At 35.9% G+C, this 19,747-nt stretch overlaps 1 protein-coding gene across 1 annotated transcript; it reads left to right on the forward strand.

Moving 5' to 3' along the window:
- The first annotated feature begins 1,015 nt into the window (after positions 1–1,015).
- Positions 1,016–19,747, forward strand: LOC119766406. Its single transcript, XM_038250933.1, has 3 exons — positions 1,016–1,033; positions 18,752–19,044; positions 19,582–19,747. Exons 1-3 carry the CDS (start codon positions 1,016–1,018, stop codon positions 19,745–19,747), a joined length of 477 nt encoding a protein of 158 aa, XP_038106861.1.

A 19,747-nucleotide genomic window follows, 5' to 3' on the forward strand; every position in this document is an offset into this window, starting at 1 on the left:
GTGCTACCTTGTTTCACATTCTGCGGACAAAAAAGATAGGAAGTGTCAAAAAAAAAAACAAATGCTACGAACTGTAAACATAAATAATTGCATCATGAGTTAAATTTTCAGATCATTCCAGCAAATATATTTAAAAAAAATTAAAATACTTTTGCAATTAGAACTGACCCATGAGGAAATGGAAACAATTTAAAATGATAGGAATCCAATCAGCAACACATTTTTGGGTCCGTTTAAGCGTCCAAAACATCTATCCAAAATAATTTCACTAAAGTGAAGTAAAAGATACATGTTTGTGCAAGACGTCATTTATGTACGCCCCATATGTACATCCCGCAAGACAATGTTGTTCGGTCCTGAACCGAAGAAGTTGACGTTTTACAGAAAAGTGAAAAGTTTGCGCAGTGTCCAACCCCAAGCCTACTACGATCGCCCAGTCAAACGCTTCAACGAACCCCTCGAGAAACGCGCGCCGTTAGCGGAGAGTTGTGGAGAGAAAAAACGACGAAAGAACGAGAGAGAGAAAGCGCGCGCTGAGCGAGCAGCATTACAGTCCACGAGTTCGAAGAGTGAAGACGCGAATAAAGTATTGTCTAGTTTTAAAGAATTCGCGAGTGAATGGCTTGGGCGGAACCTTTCCGCCCAAGCCCATTCACAAACAAATGTAGTTTAAGTTCTATTGTAACTGCCTATTAAAAGTACTCTGCTTCTTCGCGCGTTGACCACCGTCCGAGACGGTTGGCTCAGCAGTCTCAGCAAATCGATTGGTTTATTCAATTAGGGGGTGAGGGAGTAATATGCACCCCTAAAGGGAAAACTGTGATTTTTCTACTATAACAGCATTTATATGGAAGAATTTTGTTCGATGTTCCAAAACAACTCATATTCTTCGTCATACATGTGGAAAAGTCTTTAAAACACTCAAAATTGATCGAAAGTATCAAATTTCTAAAAACATGTTTGATTCATTTCAAAAAACCATGCGGGGCAATATCCATCACAACAACGGGGCAAAATGCACCACAACAACGAGGTAAAATGCAACGGTTTGAAGCAGTTTTCACTAGTCACCACTAGATGACACCGCTGTTTTTACAAAGGAGCATCACAGCGGTGCATTTTGCCCCGATCACGCTTTTTGCAGAAAAATTAATTAAAAAAACCTTTTTTAATGCTTTTGGACTCATCTATCTAATGAATATTGAAGATTGTGGCAAAAACTATATAAATCAACACCTCGATGCTTGTGTGCTCTCTTGTACTAACTGACATTTTGGTGGTTACGAGAAAATCGATTTTTTAACATTGAATAACTGTTTCTGGGAAACTAGTCGACAAACAATTGTCCTAATAATTTTAAAGTATACTCCTGACATAACTTAAAGATATGGTAAAATATGAAAACTTTTGAAACGCAAAAAAAAATTTGGCAGAGAATTTACGAAAAAAAATTATGCTTGCAATTAGCACAAGTGTGTCTTGAACAGTGATTTGTATGAGTTAGCACAAACGTGCACAGGGCAAATTTTGCAGTTGAGCTGAAATGCTTCTTCGATGGCAGAGTCGTGTATACTTCCAACGTGGCACTTGGTACAAAAGTGCGCAGAGTCATTTTATTGTAAAAATAGTAGTTATTTGTTGTTTCAATGTTTTTGCGTATTAACTTTGAATTGTTGTTAGTTAAGGAACATTTTTCTCAACAATACTTTTAATAGACTTGTTTATCATTAAATTTATGGTGAAAATTGTAGTTTTTGAGAGCAACTATCGTTAAAACTTGAATTTAATGAAGAAAAACTCAGTGAAGTGTGAGGTTTCATAAATATAAGTATGATAATCCATGAAATAGCTTCAATAAGAACAACTATGACGAAAACCGAATAGTTCTACGCTTACAAACAGAAGAAAATGATTTCGTAAAAACTTTGAGCCAGTTTATTTTATTTCCATCATGTCATACGACCTTTTCAGAAATGCAAGATATCCAGGACACAAACCATAGAACTGTTATGGTAGATTGCAGTTAGAACAAGTGTGTCTCTTGCAATGAATTCTTAGTTTGTATCGAATAGAACAAAAGTGCTCCAAAAAAAATCAATACTTAGTCTTTGAACATGGACGACCCCTACAGTTGTGCTAAGTGTGCACAACTACGTGAATGATGTTGTTACGGGTTTTTTTGGTTTGGACGATCCCTGCAGTTGTGCTAAATGTGCACAACTTCTTGAAGGGTGTTTGAGTTGGATAGTTGGGTTAGGTTAAGTGTGCAATTGGTTAGTGGATGTTGTTGTTACGTAACATTCTTTACACCGCATCATTCGTTACACCGTAACATTCGTTACACCGTAACATTCGTTACACCGTAACATTCGTTACACTGTAACATTCGTTAAACCGTAACATTCGTTACACCGTAACACTCATTTCACCGTAACATTCGTTACGCCGTAACATTCGTTACACCGCATCATCCGTTACATCGTAACATTCATTACACCGTAACATTCGTTACACCGCAACATACGTTTCACCGTAAAATTCATTACACCGTAACTTTCGTTACACCGTAAAATTCCTTACACCGTAACATTCGATACACCGTAAAATTCCTAACACCGTGACATTCGTTACACCGCAACATAAGTTTCACAGTAAAATTCATTACACCGTAACTTTCGTTACACTGTAAAATTCCTAACACCGTAACATTCGATTCTTTACACCGCATCATTCGTAACACCGTAACATTCGTTACACCGTAACATTATTTACACCGTAACATTCGTTACACCGTAACATTCGTTATACCGTAACATTCATTTCACCGTAACATTCGTTACACCGTAACTTTCGTTACACCGTAACTTTCGTTACACCGTAACATTCCTTACACCGTAACATTCGATACACCGTAACATTCGTTACACCGTAACATTCGATACACCGTAACATTCGTTACACCGTAACATTCGTTACACCGTAACTTTCGTTACACCGTAACTTTCGTTACACCGTAACATTCCTTACACCGTAACATTCGATACACCGTAACATTCGTTACACCGTAACATTCGATACACCGTAACATACGTTACACAGTAACATTCTTCACACCGCATCATTCGTTACACCGTAGTATGATTACACCATAACATTCGTTACACCGCATCACTCGTTACACCGCAAAATTCGTTACACCGCAACATACGTTTCACCGTAAAATTCATTACACCGTAACTTTCGTTACACCGTAACATTCCTTACACCGTAACATTTGAAACACCGTAATATTCGTTACACCGTAACATTCGATACACCGTAACATTTGTTACACCGTAACATTCTTTACACCGCCTCATTAGTTACACCGTAGTATGATTACACCATAAGATTCGTTACACCGCATCATTCGTTACACCGTCACATTCATTTCACCGTAACATTTGTTACACCGTAGTATGATTACACCATAACATTCTTTACACCGTTTTATTCGTTACATCGTAAAATTCGTTACACCGTAACATTCGTTACACCGTAACATTCGATACACCATAACATTCGTTACACCGCAGTATAGTTACACCGTAGTATGGTTACACCGTAACATTGTAATACCGCAACATTCGTTGCATTGTAGCATTCTTGACACCGTGACATTCGTTACACCGTAAAACATCGCAATTAAAGCATTTTTTAAGTCGTTGTGCACACTTAGCACAAACTGCAGAGGTCGTCCAATCCAAAAAACTACGTAACAACATCATCCACTAACCAGTCTCACACTCAGCCTAACCCACTTAGCACAACTTCAGGGGTCGTTCATTAAAAAAAACTACGTAACAATAACAACCACTAATTAATCTCACACTTCTCCTAACCCAAATATCCAATTTAAAACATTTTTAAGTCGTTGTGCACACTTAGCACATTGCAGGGGTCATCCAATCCAAAAAAAAATCTACGTAACAACATCACCCACTAACTGATCATACACTTAGCCTATCCGAAATATCCAATTTAAATTTTTTTTTTTGAATTTTTTAAAACACTTAGCACAACTGCAGGGGTCATCCAATAAAAAAACTACGTAACAACATCATCCATTCACCAATATCACACTTAGCCCAACCCAAATATCCAATTTAACACATTTTTAAGTCGTTGTGCACACTTAGAACAACTGCAGGGGTCGTCCAATCCAAAAACTACGTAACAATAACATTCACCTACCAATGTCACACTTAGCTTAACTCAGGGGTCATCCAATTAAAAAAAAACTCTGCCACTAAATAATTATTTGACACACTTCGTCTAACTTACAACTTCTTCACGTATCCAAATGTGCATACTTGTGCTAATTGCCTTCCAAAATAGTGCTCCATAAAATTGCTCAAATTAGTAAGGACACCTGGCAATTTACCATAATATTATAGTATAATCGTATTTTTATGGATTTGCGTGTTTTCAAAAGGTCAAGCCATGATGAAAAATAAGAGAGCACATCCATGATGCGTTCGAAAATGTCAGTTAGTACAAATGGTTGCAGGGCGATATCTCCGCGTAGGAAACGAATTTTTCAGATCTCTTGGAAGCGTTTTGTAGGGAATTTAATTAGCTAGAAGATGTCATCATTAACTCATTTTGGCCCAAAAGTCAGTTAGAACATCAGAGCACAGAGGCATCGACCTACAGTATCAATAAATGCTTTTAAAATTGTCCAAAAATCATATTGAAAGTTCAATGAAAATTAGATGAAAAGAAAACTTTTTAAAGTTAGGCAAATAATTTAAGCTGTTTTTATACTACGATGCTCAAATTTTTCCAGCATAGTTTTGCAATGTTAAGCTTTCAATTTCTATGTTTATTCCAGAAAATTCTTCCCAATACCGAGAAAAGCAGGAGGTGCATTTTGCCCCAGGGGTGCATATTACCCCCTCTCCCCCTACGAAATATTCAACGCGCCTGGACAACAACAACGACAATAACACAACGTAGGGAATTCTGAGTCGGCCCCTTGACCGAACAATACATAATTTTAAAAAGCAGTGTATTGAAATAATCAGTGGAACTCACATTTTCTGCCAACATTGCCAAAAGAACTATGAAATACAAATATGATTGTTATTAAACTTTGGTAAATTTTACTGAAAATCGTTATGATGAAATGTAAGAAGACATTAGAGCAGTTCTCTAGGATTTTTTGTATTTTTTAATCCGACTGAAACTTTTTTGGTGCCTTCGGTATGCCCAAAGAAGCCATTTTGCATCATTTGTTTGTCCATATAATATTCCATACAAATTTGACAGCTGTCCATACAAAAATGATGTATGAAAATTCAAAAATCTGTATCTTTTGAAGGAATTTTTTGATCGATTTGGTGTCTTCGGCAAAGTTGTAGGTATGGATACGGACTACACTGGAAAAAAATAATACACGGTAAAAAAAATTTGGTGATTTTTTATTTAACTTTTATCACTAAAACTTGATTTACAAAAAACACTATTTTTAATTTTTTTATTTTTGATATGTTTTAGAGGACATAAAATGCCAACTTTTCAGAAATTTCAGGTTGTGCAAAAATCATTGACCGAGTTATGAATTTTTAATCAATACTGATTTTTCAAAAATCTAAATTTTGGTCGTAAAATTTTTCAACTTCATTTTCGATGTAAAATCAAATTTGCAATCAAAAAGTACTTTAGTGAAATTTTGATAAAGTGCACCGTTTTCAAGTTATAGCCATATTTAAGTGACTTTTTGAAAATAGTCGCAGTTTTCATTTTTAAAATTAGTGCACATGTTTGCACAGTTTTGAAAAAATATTTTGAAAAGCTGAGAAAATTCTCTATATTTTGCTTACTCGGACTTTGTTGATACGACCTTTAGTTGCTGAGATATTGCAATGCAAGGTTTAAAAACAGGAAAATTGATGTTTTCTAAGTTTCACCCAAACAACCCACCATTTTCTATCGTCAATATCTTAGCAACTAATGGTCCGATTTTCAATGTTAATATATAAAACAATTGTGAAATTTTCCGATCTTTTCAAAAAAAATATTTTCAAAATTTTCAAATCAAGACTAACATTTCAAAAAGGCCAAACATTCAATATTACGCCCTTTTAAAATGTTAGTCTTGATTTGAAAATTTTGAAAATATTTTTTTCGAAAAGATCGGAAAATTTCACAATTGTTTCATATATTAACATTGAAAATCGGACCATTACTTGCTAAGATATTGACGATAGAAAATGGTGGGTTGTTTGGGTGAAACTTAGAAAACATCAATTTTCCTGTTTTTAAACCTTTGCATTGCAATATCTCAGCAACTAAAGGTCGTATCAACAAAGTCCGAATAAGCAAAATATAGAGTATTTTCTCAGCTTTTCAAAAATATTTTTTTCAAAACTGTGCAAACATGTGCACTAATTTTAAAAAATGAAAAACTGCGACTATTTTCAAAAAAGTCACTTAAATATGGCTATAACTTGAAAACGGTGCACTTTATCAAAATTTCACTAAAGTACTTTTTGATTGCAAATTTGATTTTACATCGAAAAATGAAGTTGAAAAATTTTACGACCAAAATTTAGATTTTTTGAAAAAATCAGTATTGATTAAAAAATTCATAACTCGGTCAATGATTTTTGCACAACCTGGAAATTTCTGAAAAGTTGGCATTTTATGTCCTCTAAAACATATCAAAAAATTAAAATAGTGTTTTTTGTAAATCAAGTTTTAGTGATAAAAGTTAAATAAAAAATCACCAAATTTTCCGTGTCCAGATACCTACAACTTTGCCGAAGACACCAAATCGATCAAAAAATTCCTTCAAAAGATACAGAATTTTGAATTTTCATACATCAATTTTGTATGGACAGCTGCCAAATTTGTATGGAAAATTATATGGACAAACTAATGATGCAAAATGGCTTCTTTGGGCATACCGAAGTCACCAAAAAAGTTTCAGTCGGATTAAAAAATACAAAAATTAAAATTGAAGAAAAAAGACCGATTTCGTAGAGAATTGCTCATTATTTAGTTAAATTGCACCCCATTTCCTAAAATTAGTATCGCTTTCAAAAATTTCCGGTCGACTTGGCAGTGTTGCCAAAAAGCATAATTTTTAACCCAATGTTTCGAAACGTGTCTGGTTTATGGATAATCCCAGGATAATCCATTTGACGGAAAAAATAGCGATTTTTTGCTGTACTTAGTGCATCCATCCAGGGAATTTCCGGGACAACATTCCTGGGCTTTTTTTTAAATCCGGGAATTCCCGATTACCTGATTTTTTTTAATAAATCCCGGGAATTCCAGCGAATGAAAAAAATCCAATTTTATTTTGGAAATTCAGATTTGGCTGTGGAAATGATGACAAGTTGAATATTTAAAAATCCATTAGAATTTTAAGGCAATTGAAATTGGCTTATTAGGGAAAATGGTTAAAAATTTTGTTTGCAGTTCCGAAAAGGGTTGGGGCTTCAAGTATGTTCTATTCTCTTAATTATATATATTTTTAAAAGACTGGGTATTATATTTACGTATAGTTATGATTTAGAATAAAAAAAAGTCATATTACTTTATTTTTCCACCGAAATCTGGGGCAAATCGCGACAAATATTTCAGACAGCTGATTTAAAGATCTGAAATCTTCTGTACCCGATTTTCCCAAGTTGGCGGAAGTAACTAATAGATAACTTGTGAAATATGTTTTAAATGCAACATGAGATACAAAGTTTATCTAAAAATTTAAATTGGCTGGTATCATTTTATTTGTTGTCATTTTAATTGTTTTTTAGACATTTTCAAAGAATTGTTTTGAGCTTTTCTAGTCATGTAATACAAAAATATGTATAAAAAAATATTTATTTAAGTCTTATTTGATTTGAATCCCATTGGATGAAAAAAATAAATCATAAAATCCAAAGCACAACAAAAAACACACAAAAATATCTTTTCAATTTCTTTGAAGCTAAAACAAAATCGTCTTCATTGTCCAGATTGAAGAGTAGATTATCACCAATTAACATTATTTTTCCAATTCTATGATTTTAAGCATAAAAAAGTTTAGATTTTTTAATGAAAACATAGATTTTATGACTGTTTCAAAAATTTCTTGGGATTCCCGGAATTCCAAAAATGCCGTTTCCCGAGAAAATTGGACGCATCACAAATTTAAACGTCGAAAATTCACCAAAATTCAAATAATAGTTGAGTAAACCCAAACCTGCTTAAAATTATTCTAAACGTAGAGAAATGCATTTTAACTTGGTTTCAGCTGATTGCACTTAAATGACCATTGAAATTATGAAGTATTTTTGATGAAAAAAATACACGCTCTTCGAATTTTCAGTAGATTTTTAAGGGCTGAAAATATTGTAAGGAGAGGTTTAATAAAAGCAACGGCTTTCAATGATAAGGGAATGATTTTTTTTTTGTTAAGGCCGTTGTGAATATTTTTTTGAAGGTTCTGTCCCTCGATGTCCCCCAAAGCCGCAGAGGGGGAAACAAATAAAAAATATAACAATTGAAATTTCTAGCCATGGTTTTAACATTTGAATTAAAAAGTGTTTAAAAAATGCCTTTTTCACCTGGCCAGATGTTTGGCAACCATTAATTTACAAAATATCAAAGTTTTGACGCAAATTTTTTTTTCGAAAAAAAGCTTTTTGCAATACAATGGAATTTCGCAAAACAATATATTTTTGATTGATCTCAAAATAAAATAAAAACTAAAATTTTGGTATATAGACATTAAGGGAAGTATTATCTTTGAAAAAAATTGTCCGATTTTCAAAAACTCTATAAGATGTAGGAATTTTTTTCAGCATTTCTAAAACAATTTTTGAAGGGTGGTTTTTCTTCATAAAGAATAAAAAATGAAAAATTTTTCCGAAAATTATAACCAAAAAGTGTCTACAACTTCTAAAGGGTGCAATTTATCAAAATCTCGGTACTTTTCGATGGCAAATTTGATTCATCTTTCGAAAAAACATAATTTTTTTACCGTGCATTCAAAATTTTTCATAATTTAATCATATTCATAAAATTATACCTCTGAAACCAGATATTGCAAAATTTGCCTTTTGGCTCAAAAGATGTTTTTTTTAAACCTTGATGCATATAATAACAAATCTTCAATAATAAAAAAATAAAAACTGTCATATATAGTAAGTGGTAGTGTAACTATTTATCTCAGGAAAGTCATTATTTTAATCAGCATTTTTTCCGAAGACACCAAATCGATCAGAATTTCCCTTTTTTGTCAGGAAAAAAAATAATTTCGTCAACGTTTATCCATCAATGTGTTTTGAAATTATAAATATAAACTTAATTTATAATAATTATTTAAAAACAACCTTAATCAAAAAAATTGTAATTTGATTTTTCATTTTTATCACAAACATTTTTAAAATTGGCTAAAACTAAAATTCTTGTAAAATCTGACGAAATCTCAAAAAGTGCAAGATTTACCTTTGTTCTGTCGGACACTTGCAAAGTTTGGCATTTCCAGATTTATCTGGCAACCCTGAATACTACAGTCAGGTACAATTGTTATTTGATTACAATGAAACAATTTGAAAAGTGCTGAAACTCCATTAACAACGGTTGGAGTAAATCAATGTGCTTTCCCACACAAATCCATGCAAATCCCGTTCGCCATCAGTCAAACTTCAACCGGCAACAAATTGCTGAAATTTTCCCACACAATGTGTGGCTGTGGCTAGTTAGGGTGCACCATTTGGGTAAGCTGTTTGAAATTGACAAAAAAATAAGAAAAATTGCGTCTTCAAAATAGCTGCTGCATTTTTTTTTTCAATTTTAAAAAAAGGACAGAAAAAATATCAAATATGATCTGACCCTAAATTATCAACTTTGTGGTTCCCAAACTTTTCTATCGAATCAATTCAGCAAATAAATCACCACAAACATAGTTTCAACTAGCACCACCACACTGAACAGTTTGATGCATCGTTCTACTTTCTACGGGGCACTTTCCGGGCACTAAGCTGCACTGAGATTTGCTGACTTGGCTCGTCCACCGGGATGATGGTCGTCATCATCATGTCAGTGAGGGCTCACCGAAGGACCCAACTTTCAAAACTAATTTTGGAAACTTTCACCGCTCGTTTTCGGTAAAGGGAAGACATGGGCAATTCACGGAAAATAAAGTGGTATGAAGTAAAAGTTGAAGATTTTAATTTTACGATCTTTGACTATTGATCATTTGATAATAACAAATATGATATGATTTTATTTAAAAAAAAAAACGAAATTTTCCGTGTTTCAACCGGAATCCCATTTTCCACTTTCCAAAAGTTCGCAGACAGTTGAAGCGTTACATCTTGTTGTCTCTGCCCGAGCCTGAGCCAACCGAACCCCAAAAGAAAACTATTTCCGGCATTTCCTTGGGCAAAATCAACACCCGTATCGGAAAGTTCGCAGCATCCCGCCACCCCTACCCCTTCAACCCTTAACGAAGCTAATTAAGTTTTGTCAGAAACATCACGCAGGATCGATTTGGCTTGCGACTGCAACGATAAGTTTCGCTTCAGCACCTCGGGTATTGGATTTTGACGAGGAATCAGTGGTTGAAAAGTTGTGGAGAAAATCTTCGAGTTTTTTTTTTTTTTTTTGGGAAATTTTCTTCCTTAGAACCTTGGAAACGAGCATTTTAAAGAAGAAGCAACGAATTTTGGGCTTGCTCTGTTTTTGAGAATGTACCGAAAGGATTACTTTCTCTAGCTTACTCACTTTTTGTCAAATATTTTTTTGTTTTTTGAGTACATTTTTTTTCTGAATAGTTATGAATACCTACATTTGCCAAAGACTCCAAACCGATCAGAAATTTCCCGCTTGAGAGAAAAAAAAATGACCTCATAACCAAAAAAATATGATTCAAACTACACAAAAATGTTACAATTCATTTTGTCCAAAAAGTATCAAATCAAAATTCTCTTTTGTTTATCTTGTTGACCAAAGCATTTGTTATTTATCGCGAAAGTTAAGTTCATGTTTTCTTTTGCCACCCCCACTTCCTCCCACAAACATTCCACCGCGATTTCATCACACAACTCCTTGTTCTCAGCGCTTGCCTAACTTTGTTTCACTCTTGTATTCCGAAGCAAAAATTGTTTACCAAACAAAAGGAAGCAACAACAAAAACAAATAAAGAAAAAAAAACCTCAGCCAAACTTTGCGTTCCAAGTTCGTCGTCGACGAAATTCCACGCCGGAAAAGCAAACTGATATATAAAGTGACCTTCCCCGTTCCGGCTTTTCCGGCTTCCCCACTCTTTTTTTGACCTTCCCTTTGGAAAGTTTGCACTCGCCCACACACGCTTAAACACTCAATATGATTGCTGTCAGCGATCCGAGGTCACGTTCGCGGAGAAAAGTGCGTTAGCCGCAGCCGCCACAATTGAGTTCGTTGGTCTGATGGGTTGTTTGGTTTTATGCTCGGGAAAAATATATTTATTGGTGAGAAAATTAACGGATTTTCTCGCTGGAACTGAACAAAGCCAATTGGATTTTTTCCTGGCTGGAATGAAAAAGTTACGGGATTGAAGGTCTGAGAAAGTTTGAGAAGAATCGCAAGCTAGAGTTAGGCCGGATTAATCTTGGTTTCGGTGTGTTGATTTGGTAAAATACACGAATCATAAGGAATGATAAGCAATCCGTCGTCATTGTGCTAACTTGACGCCTGTCGATTTAGAACCAAATTGAATTAAGAAAGAAATTTTGAGCAGTTCTCAATCCTCACCTTGACAGATCCCCAAAATTCGACTAAATTCCTGGAAGAAGTTTAGATCTGATCGTCTATTTTGGAAACACCCTGAAACTAGTTTGCTTGCAAGTGTGACTACTGGCCAAAGAAATTTAAGTCAGAGCGCGTTTGGCACACGTACATGCCCTACTACTGTAAACAAAAATCCGGATAATGCACAGAATGGTCAGCCATTCATAACATGTTTCTTACAGCTTTCATTTTTGAATCCCGACTAACATTTCAAAAGGACCAAACATTCAATATTCTGTCCTTTTGAAATGTTAACCTTAATTAAAAAAAAATAAAAATATTGTTTTCGAAAAGATCGGAAAATTTTGACATTTACTTGAAAACGGTACACTTCATTTAAATTTCACTTGAGTACCGTAAACCGGGGTGACTTTGATAGGATTTCAATTTGTTTTTAGAATATTTTCCAACAGGTAAGGTTTTTCTCAAGATTATTATTTTTAAAACATGTACTGGGGTAGGCCACACAAAGTCCATGCACTATTTTGGAAAAAAAGTTTTTTCAATAGTGTTTAGAAAAATAGTTACGTTAAAAATTCTTGGTTTTAATTCCGGGGTGACTTCCGGGGTTTTTTTTGTTAAAATCATATTTAAGATGTTCAAACTTTATTTGTACGTTTAATGTACCATCACTAAAGTAGCTGATATAGTTTGTAAGAAAAAAATCAATGTTTATATTAAGTTAACTAAGTTTATAAGCTTTTTAACAAAATACATATAAATTTTAGGTGAAATTGTTAAAAAGTCGGAATTTTGCCTGAAATTTGTTAAAAATAGTTTTGTTTATAAAATTATCGATTTATATTGCATTTTAAACTGAATTCGAAGCACGAATCACAAGTTTTCACATTTTACATGAAATTTGTTCAACTGAATTTGCCTATAAATTTGGAGATTTTTTTTAATTGTGTTTTAAAAACACATATTATTTATTATTTACAAACTTATTTAACCTTCTCCTAGTGGAAAATTGTCCAAAGAATCCGAAAATGCATTCCTTTTTCCGATTAAAAATCATGTTCATTGAGAAAATCATGACACTTTGAGAAGTTTAAAATAATGACTTTCATCCACATTTTCTTAACTAAAGTTAACTAACTTTATAAACTTTTCAAAAATTTATGAAAAGTTCTTCATGAGGTACTTTGAACACTATTTTATCACGGTCAGTATGTTTCTGAACCATTCCTTGCGTATTTTAATTGTACTCTTCATTTTGCGGAAAAATCGCAAACCTATCAAAGTCACCCCGGCTATCAAAGTCACCCCGTTTTACGGTACTTTTTGATTGCAAATTTGATTTGACATCGAAAAATGAAGTTGAAAAAATTATTGCGACCAATATTTTTATATTTTTACCAATATTTATACATATTTTCTTTTCCATGTACATTCATTCAGTTCAAATATTATTGAGTGTCCAATCACAATCGATGACTTTTCACCTCAATTTTAAATACTAGCAATTTTCATTTAATCATGAAATATTGTAGCTTTCGCCATTCAGTGATTTCAAATGTAGGAGATCCTACATGTACCAAAGGGAAAAGGAATACCTTAAAAACTAACATTTAAACTATATAAAGAGCGGATCAATGCAGCTGAACCGGCTCCGTGGCTTAATGGTTACGGATTCTGCCTCATAAGCAGAAGGTTCAGGGATCAAATCCCGGCCGGTACCTTTGAAATTTGGAATCAAGAATTTGAACTTTGAATATGAACAAAAAACAAAAATTGAATCAGGTGGGATTCGAACTCACACCTCTGGATTGGTGGTCTGGGACGCTAAGCAGTCGGCCATCAGAATGTATACACTCTAGCAGTGAATTGATCCGTAGTGTTGAAACATGTTATCTTCTCATATTAAATACGCGCTGATCCCTGATTTGCCTGACGCGGGATTGGAAGTCTAAATATAGATCGAGTTTCCTTCAGATGCTTGCTTCTATGTTTAGGCGGGGCCGAACAATGCCCAGCGACCTCGGAATAGGGACGTGGCGTTACATCGTGCTGCCATCTGGTTTTTTTAAGCGCAAGAGTGGAAAAGTGCTGAGTCATCGTCTAAAAATAGACGGCGTCCTATCTCGCCCAGCAAAATGAAGTCGATAAAGTAGTCGGTTTCGATGAGAAAAAGTGGAAAACGTGGTCTAAAAATAGCGATGCCATCCCCCTATTGGACTGCAAGGAGCTCTGTCATTCTGAAACGGGTCGTTGGAAGCAGCGCGAGGGCTATCACCACCTAATACCCGGGACTGAGATAAGCTGTATCAGCATTCGGCATGTACAAAGTCTGATACAAAATATACTTTCCCATAATATCGCTACCGGTTAGCGGGTATTGGATTGGACCACACACACACACACACACACATAAAGAGCGGATCAATGCAGCTGAAGACTGCAATGATTTTTGTCGAAATGCATCAATTATCTTATTGGACATAACATCCAAAGTGTCAACTTCGGCTAATTGATGAAGTTTACTGGTGCTGAACCAGGGAGGAAGTTTTAGAATCATTTTCAGAATTTTGTTCTGAATCCTCTGAAGTTTTTTCTTCCTGGTTAAGCAACAGCTTGTCCAGATCGGCACAGCATAAAACATGGCAGGTCTGAAAATTTGTTTATAAATTAACAGTTTATTCTTGAGACAAAGTCTAGAATTCCTGTTTATAAGTGGATACAAACATTTAATATATTTGTTACATTTAACCTGTATACTTTCAATGTGATCCTTGTAAGTAAGGTTTTTGTCAAAAGCAAGTCCAAGATATTTCACTTGATCCTCCCACTTTAAATTTACCTCATTCATCTTTATAATGTGATGACTTTTTGGTTTAAGAAAATCAGCCCTTGGTTTGTGTGGGAAAATAATAAGTTGAGTTTTTGCAGCATTTGGAGTAATTTTCCATTCTTTCAAATAAGAATTGAAATATCCAAGCTTTTTGTAATCTTCTTGTGATCACACGAAAGCTTCTATTTTTGGCGGAGATGCTTGTGTCATCAGCAAAAAGTTATTTCTGACATCCTGGGGGAAAATCAGTATTGATTAAAAAGTTCATAACTTTGTCAAAGTTTTTTTTTTTTTGCAGAACCTGAAAATTTCTGAAAAGTTGGCATTTAAACATATCAAAAAATAAAACTAGTGCCGAAGACACCAAATCGATCAAAAAGTTCCAACAAATGATACAGATTTTTTAGTTTTCATGCATCATTTTTGTATGGACAGCTGCTAAATTTGTAAGGAAAATTATATGGACAAAATATTTAATGATGCAAAATGGCTTATTTTTTGGCATACCGAAGGCTCCAGAAACTTTTCAGACAGATTAAAGAAATATAAATTCAAAAAATACCGATTTCGTATAGCATTGCTGTTTTGTAAACACTAAAAAAATTGCAACCGAAGGGATTCAAACCCAGCACCATCAGTAAGGACTGGCGTCTTAGTCCGCTTGGCCATTAGACCGATAAAGGATGGATAGGATAAACGCATATAGGAGCTTGCCATTTCGGTCAATCAGGTTTCAGATACTGATGGGTTACATGTTGCATGGTATAAAATTACATAGAATTTTTCAAAATAATGCAAAATATATTTTACACCCAGGCCTTTTACACGCAGCAAGATTACTACGTTTTTTGCCTTCCTCACTGAGGTAAGGCTATAATCCTGCTCGAAAAAAGAACTTTTGAAAAACAGCTCGTAGACCTATATTCATGCATACCTATCGACTCAGAATCGAAAACTGAACAAATGTCTGTGTGTGTGTGTGTATGTGTGTGCGTATTCCCCTTGGTGCTCAAAATTCTTGCCAAGTTTTCTCGGCACTGGCTGATCCGATTTGAGTCAAATAAGATGCATTCGATCCGGTTTGGTGCCCCGTACTGCACTATTGAATTGTTTGAAGATCTGATAAGCAGTTCAAAAGTTATGTATAAAAAAGTGTCAGAATTGCGAATCGGATCTCACATAAATGCATGTAAACTATGTCCAGACCCATCACCCGACCCATCGTTGGTTAGGTTATCAAAAGACCTTTCCAACGAGTCCAAAACATTGAAGTTCTGGCAACCCTGTCTCAAGTTATGACCACTTAAGTGATATTTATGTACTTTTTTGATGCCGGATCTCACTTAAATGTATGTAAACTATGTCCGGACCCATCATCCAGCCCATCGTTGCGTAGGTTATCAAAAGACCTTTTCAATGAGTCCAATACATTGAAGATCTGGCAACCCTGTCTCAAGTTATGACCACTTAAGTAATATTTATGTACTTTTTTGCAGCCGGATCTCACTTAAATGTATGTAAACTGTGTCCGGATCCATCATTCAACCCATCGTTGGATAGGTAATCGAAAGACCTTTCCAATGTGTCCACAACATTGAAGATCTGGCAACCCTGTCTCGAGTTATGACCACTTAAGTGATATTCATGTACTTTTTTGATGCCGGATCTCACTTAAATGTATGTAAACTATGTCCGGATCCATTATCCAACCCATCGTTGGATAAGTTATCAAAAGACCTTTCCAATGAGTCCAATACATGGAAGATCTGGCAACTCTGTCTCAAGTTATGACCACTTAAGTGATATTTATGTACTTTTTTGAAGCCGGATCTCACTTAAATGTATGTAAACTATGACCGGATCCATTATCCAACCCATCGTTGGATAGATTATCAAAAGACCTTTCCAATGAGTCCAATACATTGAAGATCTGGCAACCCTGTCTCAAGTTATGACCACTTAAGTGATATTTATGTACTTTTTTGATGCCGGATCTCACTTAAATGTATGTAAACTATGTCCGGATCCATCATCCAACCCATCGTTGGGTAGGTAATCAAAACACCTTTCCAATGAGTCCAAAACATTGAAGATCTGGCAACCCTGTCTCGAGTTATGACCACTTAAGTGATATTTATGTACTTTTTTGAAGCCGGATCTCACTTAAATGTATGTAAACTATGACCGGATCCATTATCCAACCCATCGTTAGATAGGTCATCAACAGACCTTTCCAATGAGTTCAATACACTCACTCTTCACAAACTGTTGTCAAACGAACGGGGTCACTTTTTAGTTTGACACCCCTTTTACACGGAGTTGACATATACTTTCAAACGTTTGTTTTGATAGTGTGCGTAAGCGCAGTGTAAAAAGTGACATTTCGTCACTTTTTGGTTTGACTTTGACCAACCAACGGGGTACAAACTAAAAAAGTGTCAAACGAAAAAGTGACCAACCACCGGGGGTTGAGTGTACATTGAAGATCTGGCAACGCTCAGTCTCAAGTTATGACCGCTTAAGTGACATTTGTGTATTTCTTTATTGAGAAACAAGCCTTACCTGACAAACTTCGTTCTGCCTTTTTTTCTTTTGTTGACGTTTTTTGACTTTTTTGCTTATTCAGCCTCCTGTGATCAAAACTTGATTTTAACCTTTCCCATACAATCTGCAAATTTTCCGGAATCGGTTCCAGAGTGGCCAAAGTTGTAACTTTTTGGCGTAAGAACCTTCCTTGGACTCACGAACTTACCATACGAACCCAACGCAACAAAGAGCACCTCGATCGGACGTTCCGTGTTGAATTGATTCGCGTTCGAACAAAACCGTCGAAATTTTGTATATATATATATATATATACAAAATTTCGAAGATAGATAGAATTTGTGTCCAAACCCATCATATCACCAAATGTTGATAAAAAGTGAGGAAGGCAACAACCACATAGGTGGATTAAGTTAGTTTTTGCTGTGCACTTACTTTAATCATGGAATATCTCGGTGAAACTTTCCACAGTGATTGAAAATGATCTTTTGAAAGTGTTTAATATATTTTTGTAGAATGAAATTTTGAAATTTACTACTTAGTTGTAACCCCTTAAACTTCGAGCTCCAGTGTCCCAGATTTTCAAAAACGTACTATGAGATTTGAACAGTTTGTTTGTTCGTGGTTCCCATTTTTATGAACGCTTATTCACGATTTTGAGAACTCTTTTTTTCCGTGTACGCTGCAAAAGTATTTCAGATATAAACAATATTTTAGTCAAGCTTCCTGTTAAACATATATTCGAGACTGAAAAATCTTGTTTCAAGTCAAATAGCAAAAAATCAACAACAAATATTGCAAAAATCCTTAATTTTTCAACATTTTGATTTTTGAAACCGCTGTATTTTCACATGGATTGGATTTGTTACCGTTACGACATCAGCAATCCATTTTGCTAACCATCGCTTACGGTTGCAAATAGGAGTAGGGTTATTGCTATAAATTAACGATTTAACTTGTTAGTAGGGCTTTTTAGAATTAGAGATGTTTGTGTTGTTTTGGTTAAAAAGATTTGTTATTCGTTAAATAAAGATTAATTCACAAACATATTACAACAGAGCACAGTTTAGGGATCAAGATCAAATAAAGCACACTTTACTCGCGAACCGAAGGGAACCATATTTGTAAAAACACTATAACAGCACACACGTGGGGGGGGTATACATCGTGACCCAAAAAGGGAGATTGCCAATTGGATTAAGGGCATGCATGGGAGAAGGAAAAAGGGAATAAAAGAGGGTTTGCGGCGAGAGCGAGCCAACAATTGATCTTGGGTTCACTGATTAGGCCTTTTCCACATCAACCACTGATCGAACCACATCGTCATCCCGTCATCAACTGATCAAGTGCAAATCTATACGTACTGCGTTGTAAGAAGTGGAAAAGTTGCTTCCACTGGTGAAAGCCATTGTATCAGGTAGAATATACAAAGAACTATAACCCCAAGTGTGACCCCCAAATTCCTGGCCAGCTCGCTAACCTCTCCTTTCTACGTGCACGGTTGGTCCCTCAGGGCCCGTAATCACCAATTTGAGTCCACGATAGCACGTTCGTTGGACCAATAGCCCACGCGGTCAAGCACCTTACCCAGAAGGGCAGACCGGACTCTAGAAGCCGCGCGAACAGCGCCGCCGTCGGATAGCCTCGTCCCGCCGCTGGCAGGACGACCGACGCATCCCAAGCTGTTGGGAAACCGCATGTACCTCGGCGACAAAAGCGATCACCCACGAGGTCCAGGTAGCAGCACGACGACCGGCGATTGGCGACAGCACGTACGCCGCCGGTGACACCCAACAACGCCAGTTTCGGCCCCACCGTAGCCGAAAGACCGCCACGAGTTCCAGCAAGCGGCCTCGAGAAGGCCAAGTTCAGCCGACGACGAAGCGCACGTGGCATCGTGCACCGTGCACCACAGGGGGATGCTAAAGACCGCCATCTTGGGTGATTGAGATTGATAACGCGCGCAAACTGTGCACAGTGAAAACAAAAATATTTCTTTTTTTAATAATTCAATTTTTGTTATAAGAATTACTGTAGTAAAAGTCAAATTACACAGTAGTTAAGTTAAACGTTTCATGTGATAAAAGTACAACTTCGAATGAGGTCATCGGCCCGATGTGTGCTTAATCATCCCATCTTTAGAACTTTATTTTGCAAATAAATTGATAAAACTCACCTCACAAACATACACTAACTTTTAAACGTACATTGCGGTAAAATTTTACATAAAAACAATAATTACTTTATTTCCATTTTATGCCTGCCGTTTTTGTACTTTTTTTTACAGTGCGCAGTTGCTTTGTTTTGGTTCCGTAACGAACAGCTGTTCTTTTGTGCTGGAGCCGAAGTTGACATTTCCCTTTCGTTCTGGTGCCGAAGTTGACAGCTTGTGTTGGCTACGGGCGAGCTGCCTGTAGTGAGATATAGATGTCGCCCCCCTGGTGCACCACAACTCCAGCACCAGGCCGTCCAGATCGCAGAATCGACAGGCCGAGAACGGCTGACTTCGCACCGCACGTGGCCTCCCACCGGCCAACCGCAGAAGCCGCCATCTTCAAGAAGCCGCCAGCATGCCCCCCGCAACACACACACACACGCCCGCAGTGA

This window comes from Culex quinquefasciatus, chromosome 2, assembly GCF_015732765.1.
Source record: "Culex quinquefasciatus strain JHB chromosome 2, VPISU_Cqui_1.0_pri_paternal, whole genome shotgun sequence".
NCBI classification, from domain to species: domain Eukaryota; kingdom Metazoa; phylum Arthropoda; class Insecta; order Diptera; family Culicidae; genus Culex; species Culex quinquefasciatus.